The sequence below is a fragment of the Eucyclogobius newberryi genome, unplaced genomic scaffold, assembly GCF_026437365.1.
Source record: "Eucyclogobius newberryi isolate DKJ021-1_F unplaced genomic scaffold, fEucNew1.0.hap1 SCAF_12, whole genome shotgun sequence".
Taxonomy (NCBI): Eukaryota; Metazoa; Chordata; class Actinopteri; order Gobiiformes; family Gobiidae; genus Eucyclogobius; species Eucyclogobius newberryi.
In genome coordinates this window covers 25,251,837-25,260,289 of record NW_027315746.1, presented here as the reverse complement: position 1 = coordinate 25,260,289, position 8,453 = coordinate 25,251,837, and the positions used below count along the sequence as shown (strand labels likewise).

Sequence of the window (8,453 nt, the reverse complement as noted above, 5' to 3'; positions counted from 1 at the left end):
GTTTAAATGGACCAGAAAACACACCAGTAGAAAGAGAGAGATTTACCATTTTGGTAACCCAGGGGCCAATAACATCAAACACTTTGAGGAAGAGCCTGCAGGGAAGGGCATCTGATGTACAAGAGGAGGGTTTCATCTTGGTCACCAGAGCTGAGATGTCTCCTAGAGTGACAGGCTTAAAAGAAGACCAGTTTTGGGAAACAGGCTCCACAGAAACAGGTTTATCAGACAATGGGAGTGGGATTTGGTCTTTGATCATCTTGATCTTATCGATAAAGAACCTGAGGAATTCATTGCTGTCAGCTTTGCAGGAAACAGGAGTCACTGCAGCTGAAGGACAAACAATAGAATTTATAGTGTCAAACAACACTGTGGGGTTTTTCTTGTTGGATGTTATTAGCTGACGGAAGTAATCAGATCTGGAACTTTCCATCATTTCATTGTAAGATGACACAAGATCTCTGAGGTGTAACCTATGGACCTCAAGACTAGAGGTTTTCCACAGACGCTCAGTTTTCCGACATAGTCTCTTTAGGTTTAGGATATCTTCATTTATCCAAGGACAAGCTTTTTTCTGTGATGACACAGTGGATTTTACAGGTGCCACCTGATCTAAAATTGATAAACATTGGCTGTTAAAGGAATTAATTAAACTGTCCACATCAAGACAATTCATAAACAAATGAGGATCAAACATAGCAGAAAATTGGACGGCTGTATTTGCAGTGACGTATTGTATATTGTGACATATTGTGAAATTAGCAATAATCCATTTACAGACAAGGTATAAAAATAACCACCATATTGAGTGTTAGCAGCAGCAGGTGTGACATTTTGTAATTTTACATGTAGCGCTTAATCACAAGCGTTTCATATGATTAATTTCACCCCCAAATGTTATGTCCCGGGGAAATACAGTCACTTTTTCACATGCGGTAGAAAAAATAATATATAACTCAACTGTACTGTTGTTATTGGACTGCTTTTTTTTTTAATGAGAAAGCTGTGAAAATGTATACTCACGTTTTTAATTGTTTTAAGATGCTACAATGATTCGTAGCAAACAATAAATTAAACTACAGTATTTATCAAGGACAGTGTACATTTCAGAACTTTTAATTCGACTCGTCTTACTCTCAAGAGCACACTCCTAGGACAATGCATATTTTATAGTCATTTTTATACTTTATTAGTATATCAAGTTTAATTAGGCATCAAGCGTCAAGTCTTTTTTCTGGCTGGTTGTCTTGTTCGATCTACTTCTTTCTACAGAGACTCTACTGTAACTGTGATGAATGGGACAGGGTCAAAAGGTCAACTGGAGAGGCAGGTCCAGTTCATCAGTCTCCTTTAGCCTTGAACACTTCAGACGACACAAAAGTTGGACCGAATCAGCAACAATCCACTATATTTCAATGTAAATGTGGCTTTCTATAGACGCAACATATACACAACATACTTATAAGTGTGTGGATGCTTCAATTTTTGTAAATCAGATCATTTTTTAATCATATTTGAATAGTTTAATGAAGCAAGTAATAAAGCATCTAACATTATTTTAAAGGGCTGTTACAAAGCAATATTTACTTACATTTGGCCTGTCCAAAATGTGTTATTTAAACTGCAAACATGTTTTTTCAAACAACAAATTGAGAAAAATTTTAATTAAATAAAAGAAACAGATTTTTAGTTGTTTGGCAAATTTGTCCTCTTAAAATAGCTACTATATTGTATTTACACTCTCCAAAATGAGTTTAAATGATTAATGTGTGTAATAAAAGGCCTTTGTTGTATTGTATTTTTACTACTGCAGCATAATGTAATGAAATCTGCATGTTTCTCATATAAATGGATGAATTTACCGGTGTAACTTCTGCATAGGCCGGCCACAGTAATTACTATATATAACCCAGAGATGTATTGGTTTAATAGAAAATGCTTGTTTTGTTCTTAGTGGATTTTCTCTTTTCAGTACAAGCAGTGACAACGACAGGAATGTTAAGACACGAGAATTACTAAGAAATATATGCCATTACTGTTCGAAGAGTAAAACTACAGCATGCTTCTTTACATTATACACTTAAAATGAGCCGTTTGTCCTTGACTCAAACTAAACGCACTAAAACGTTGTTTGGTCACAAGACAGATGAAGCGTAGGTAAATCCCCTTTAAAATCCCATTTGTCGTAATTAACTTATGAATAATCAAACAGATGAGGAGGCATCAAAAGGTCATGTCTCAGGTGGAATGGTGCTTCTCGTTTTCCCTGTGGAGTCTCCAAAATGTAACAAAGATTTACTGATAAACAAGTCAAATAAAGGAAAGACGAGGGTGGTTTTAAAAATAATAAAATAAAGGCATTTGGATTGGATTATTCCAGATTGTGACAAGGGTCAAGGTCAGGCTAAGACTACTCACAAACGAATGCGTGACAGAGTGACGTGTGCATGATTGTCCACTAAGAGGGCGCCCCCTAGTGGACCAACCAGCAGGTGCAAGGTCAAGAAAATAGACTCAAGATTGATGGTTTTGCAGAGTGACTTTAATTTCAGAAAATTCATATACCTGTCATTTCCACTTGAATTTAAATGCAATTGTTTTTGAGAACAAAACAGGCTTCAACGTCTGTTACAAGTCAAAGAGCTGCAGAACAGAACGAATTGGTGTCAAATACAGATATAATAATATATATTTATTTAAAAAGAAAATCTCATACCGTGTGACACTACTTTTAGACTACAGCCACTGCTTCAGCATCTGCATGATATTTTGAAATGAACCTGCTATATTGAACTAACAAACTCAACATGGCTTCTCTGACTAGATATTAGTTACATGCCTTTCTTGTCGTAAAACTAGGATTATTTGGGAGGAGTCGGGTACAACCTCTGCGTGGTGTCATGCTTCCCACTTCCAGCCCACTCAAACACAAAGCAGCCGTTCACATCTTTTGTTAAAGGCCGTGGGCTTGTAGCCTTTCTATCGGGGGCCGTTTTTTAAATAATATGAGCTATGTACGAAGAAAAAGTCCAATGTCGCTCTTGCGGACGTTGATACTGTTGATTTGCGAAGTGAGCCTCTTGATGTTTTTACACAAAATTTCTAAGAGTAAGGTTTTTAAGACAGAGGGTCAAAACAATCCATTATGATTAAGTGCTGTAGCATTGTCCTTCTGGAGGCTGTGGAAGCTTCATGTTCTCTTTGGACATCATTAGACGCCTTAGCTCTTGAAGAATAATTTTAATACTATAAGAATTCTGCCATTTGGCTAAGATTGGTATGCTACGTGAGTCCACCTGCAAGACAGCAGAGAAAACACCTTATCAGTCATGGTGACAGCGGCAGACACTGACTTATTGCACATCACACAGGCCTGTCACTTAAGTGCACCAGTTACAAATATTAGACTGCACAACTTTATATAATGGCATTTAGAACATGCAAGAGAAAACGGCAATGCTGCAATATAGTTTGGAAAAAGATCATCACTTTAGAAGATCATGTGATATGTAATTATAACATTTCAAAGTGTACTTCAAATTCATTGTTGTGTTGTATTAGAGAGATTTTGAATAAAGGACAAAAAGACACAATAGTAATCAGAACAAGCAACAGTTACTTACTGATCCGTTTGAATTATTTATCCCATTCATGCTAATTTTAGTTTCAAATCTAACAGTTGGGGCTGTGTCTGGGTATCCAGGTCCGCACTCCACCTTCAGGCTGTATATTCTGTTCTCATAATTGGTCTGAAACAAAGAAGAAAAACAGGGGTGTTTAGATGGAGATACAAATGATTTGTAATATATATCTCTGAGATCTTCTACATCAGCGTGACAGGAGTGAGCACAATAACACTCCAAGCAGGATCACACGGGCTACTTCCTGCACAAAGTCACTGCTGTAGTTCAAACTATGCCGTCATAAACGTGATTCTCCCAAACAAATTAGGATAAAACATGCTGTATACAACTTACTTACTTATGTCTACAAAAAAGTGGACAGGCCAAAAGAACATGGCTTATGGAGTTAAAGGTTATTATAATTATTAGTTGATTCACTGAGGGTGTGTGTGAATATAATCGCACGCACACAAACTAATGTGTTTTTCACACTGTCACTGTTAGGCCGATGTGAAAGCTCTGGATCTGACAGCACTGCACTTGAGCCTGTGTACACCAGAGTCACAGTCTGAAGCACATTAAACCACCACCTGTTTAAAACGCTCTCAGAGCTGCTCTTCCCACACTGTGGAGCGGGGCGAGTGGAGTGCGAAAGCCGACGACCTCAAGACGACCGACTTCCACGGCCCAGTCCGTGGTAATGGTAAAAGTGCTGGAGTTTGATCATAAAAGTGCTTGGATCATGTATATATTTGTTTGAATGGGCACTGCAGAGCTGCTGTTTGAAACCTGTGCCTGTCGTCATGGAAATACGTGTAGCGGTCAGCTGATCGCCTCTTACAGCGTTTGGGGTGAATCATGAGAGCTGCATGTGAACAGCACCGACCCAAAAGTAAAGTAAATTGAAACTAAATCTCGTGTACACGTGTGCCGCTCCTCAGAGCGCTCCAACATGTGTGAAAACAGGTCTACAAAACTGTACAGAATCAGCTATAGATTTGAGACAGGCTTGTGAATGGTCCAGTGATATGTGTCCTCCACTTTGTTGTAACAATTGTAAATTACTTTGGATGAATTCATATATTGTAATATGCCGCGCTGCCCAACCACTCTAACACTTTACTTCCACATATCCATCTTTTGCTTCCACGAGCACAAAATGTGACACAGTAATGTTGAATATTGCAATAACAATACATCATCATACTTGACTCTAGAGTAGGTGATACGGCCTAAAACTCTTATCATGCATAACATTTGCCTTAACACTACACTGCACGGCAATATAACAGGCTAAATATGATACTGATGATGCAATATTTCCCAACCATGGCCTGTAAAAACAAGCTCGACGGGACTCTCCTCGGAGTAAATCTGCAAACACCTGGCCTTTAGTTTCATAACATTTACTTAAGCATATGTGGTGCAGTTTAGTGTAATGTGGCCACCTGTGTTGTGCCTGGTGTACTTTTGTGGCAGTGGTAGTACTCACACGTGGCGGTCCGATGATCATGCCTCTCCACTTGGTCAGGGTCATGTCGTCATCGTCCTCCAGGCCCCAGCTCACTGTGCCATCGCCCTCGCCCTTCTGGCCCTCCTCCAGTTCCTCCAACAAGCGGAAATTGCGTGGGACTTTAACTGATGAAATATAAAGGAAAATACAACATAACATTTTTGCATCGGAAGTTTGGGTTTGAAATAAAGATACAGGAAATAAAGATCTGAAATAAAACAATTTATACAAAGAAAAGTACGAGTAAACATCTTCATGAGTTAAAAGACAAATTAAACAACCCAGTAACTCCAAAAAAGCTCACTCCATGCTTTCTTCAGTGATCCATTAAAATCCTTATTAGAATCTTGAGCGGCACAGTATCAAGTGCAGGTGTCAGTCCAAATGCAAAAGTTTGCTTAAAATAAGGCTGGGCAACATGGCAATAAACATCCTGTGACAATCTGCTATTTTTGTCATATTGTCGAACAGTAATTCAGTCTCAGTTTAATGCAGCTCTACATCAAACACAGACAGTGTTCCCCACCCAAAGCCTCAGTCATGCTCTGACTGAGTGACAAGTAGGTTTTGCCAGTTACAATGAAGTGTGATCTTTCAGGAGAAGCACTTCTTAAAGTCAATTTAAATATACAAAGTGTGCATGAATTGTGATAAAATTGTAATTGTGATCTGGCTCCAAGAATCTGGACTGCCCTGAGCAAAGGGCCCCCGTACTCCAGGAGCCCCCCCCAAAGGACACCCCGAGGGACACGGTCGAAAGTCTTCTCCAGATCCACAAAGCACATGTGGACTGGTTGGGCAAACTCCCATGAACCCTCAAGCACCTGAAGAGTATAGAGCTGGTCCAGTGTTCCACGACCAGGATGAACACCACTCTGCTCCTCCTGAGGTTTTGGTCGGATTCTCTCCTCTCCAGTACCCTGGAATAGACCTTACTGGCTGAATTCCCTCTGTAGTTGGAACACACCCTCCAGTGAGAGACCTGTTCCCAACCTGAACGCGACACTCTCATTCACTGGGGTGAACTCCAACACGTGGCAGCTGATCTGTGGGGTTATAAGCACACCAGCTCGCCACCTCTCCCTGCGGGCAACACCAGAGAAGTGGAGCGTCCTGCTCCTCTCAGGGAGATGGGTTCCAGAGCTCAAACTGTGCGTGGAGGTGAGGCCGACTATATCCAGTCGGTACCCCTCAACCTCCCACCCAAGCTCAGGCTCTTTCCCCGCCAGCGAGGTGACGTTCCATTTTTATGAATTATGGTCAAACACAAGTGTGTCTGAAATATTGGTTCTAAATTAAGTCTAGTTTGTTTTGTTGACTAGAACAGCTCAGTCGTTAGTGTATAGTCTAGAAAGTTCTTATAACACTAGAGACTGGGGCTGAGCATGCCATCACTAAAGTCATCACTCCAGCCGTTAGCGCAGTCATGTGGCATGGATATAAAATGGAATCGGTGTATGGGAAGAGACTTAGCTAAAGCGAAATCAACAACAAGCCTCGGTTCTGCTTTTGTAAGGTATAAACTACCATTTGACCCTCTCGATAGATCAAATGTTGTGGTTTGCATGTCATTTCCATAATTGTTAAAATCCATAAATTAAATAATACTAATATTTTGGTGTGGATTTGTTCAGTTACCGGTAAATACTGTCAAGAACATGCTATGTGAATATTGTCAAAATAAAACTAATACTACTAAAAAGGACTATACAGTATTTTTCTTTCTTTCTTATAAATGATGAGTTATTGAAAAGTAGATTTTGCTTTCCTTTTTGATCTAGGTTAAAGCAAAAGTGGTTTAGTTATCCAGAAGAGGAGAATAAGACATGTTTGGTCAAAAATCGGTTCAAATGTAACCGATCCCATCCAAAGAAAGCTCCCCATAGTTTTAGTAATGTTTAGTAGTAATGACAGTGTCCATGTGTGTGGACTGTGTTACTACAGACATGAGATACAGGTCTAATATATCCGGGGCCGCCGCCACCCCCACAATGTTATACGACCCCTGACCTGATCCATGTCCGTGCAGCTTTAAGTAACAGCAGTGGGAGTTTAAAAGGACAAACCACCACGCGTTACAAGTCTCAAACCAATCTATAAAGGGGAATTTAGCTTGCAGTTTATGTAGCCAAAGTTTAGTTTTATTTTTGCATCATCATCAGCCACATTTCCTGCTGAAGGGGCAGCGGCTCCGTCTATTTACTGAAAGCACGCATGGCCTCCAAAATACCTCTGATTCTTACATTAAATGCACATTATTGTGATGTGCATATAACGTTAGTTTGTTAAGCGTGACGGGGGTGAATTTACGTCATAAAATAGTGTCGTGAATGTGAGCGTTTGCCGCGGCAGTGAGATATATTTGGCCCAAGCATGTCACCCACAATCTGCGGGTTTTCACATATTAACTACCCCCAGTGTCTCGCATGCGATATGATTATTATCAAAAACTTAATTTCAATGATAATGCACTGCAGAGGGGACAGTAGTACTGCACAAGGATGAATGGACAGAGCTAATTTCGCTGCGCTTTATTAGAATATTCTAGTCGCTAACTTAGCCGAGGCTAAAGCTAACGGTAGCTACTGTTGTCTGCGGCCGTTTTGTCCAAACAGAAAATATCACGACATTATTGCAGCCGTGAGACATTTAAGACTATTAATGTGTATGATTTGCTAACGCACGCACGAGCTTTGTTATTCTACCCTCATAATATAGTGGTCCAAACTCGTGTGAGCCGCTACAATGAAGCTAGGCGAGCTAACGCGGGGCTCCAGAAAGCACTGCTGGCTCAAAAAACAGGCTCCCGAGAGAACTGCAATTTGGATCAACTTTCCAAACAGAGTAAACACGACAGCGTTTGTGAGTCTAAATGACAGGCCTGGCGTGGATTCGCCCCCTCACTGCCCTGCTTTCCAAGACTATTTAGACGTGGAGGAATACAGACCTGAGGTGGCCATCTCCTTCTGCGCACAGAGCTGTGACATCAGCGGCGCTCAGACCAAGCCCAGCTCCAGCGGCGCGCGCGACACACGCACGCACGCGCACAGACACACACGCACGCGCACAGACACACGCGCTGAGACACACACAGAGACAGACACAAAGACACAGGCCTAAGAGACAGAGACACACACAGACGCTAACACACACACACACAGAGACAGAGGGCTGATCATTAGTAAAACACACTTCACTCGCCAGTCTGCAGTCTGAACACACAAGACAATCCAGAGTATTTCACTTGTCTTATAAACGGTAGTCAATTAAATGTCTTATGTTATGAACTATGTCAATTGTGTTGTCGTGTAATTGCA

General features: G+C 40.8%; 1 protein-coding gene across 1 annotated transcript; it reads right to left on the bottom strand.

The window, feature by feature from the left end:
* Positions 1-2,524: 2,524 nt before the first annotated feature.
* ube2v2 (ubiquitin-conjugating enzyme E2 variant 2) lies at positions 2,525-8,168 on the bottom strand. Its single transcript, XM_072441647.1, has 4 exons — positions 8,084-8,168; positions 5,116-5,261; positions 3,624-3,749; positions 2,525-3,296 (listed from the first exon to the last, which is right to left on the bottom strand). Exons 1-4 carry the CDS (start codon positions 8,121-8,123, stop codon positions 3,150-3,152), a joined length of 459 nt encoding a protein of 152 aa, XP_072297748.1. The 5' UTR covers positions 8,124-8,168; the 3' UTR covers positions 2,525-3,149.
* Positions 8,169-8,453: the final 285 nt, after the last annotated feature.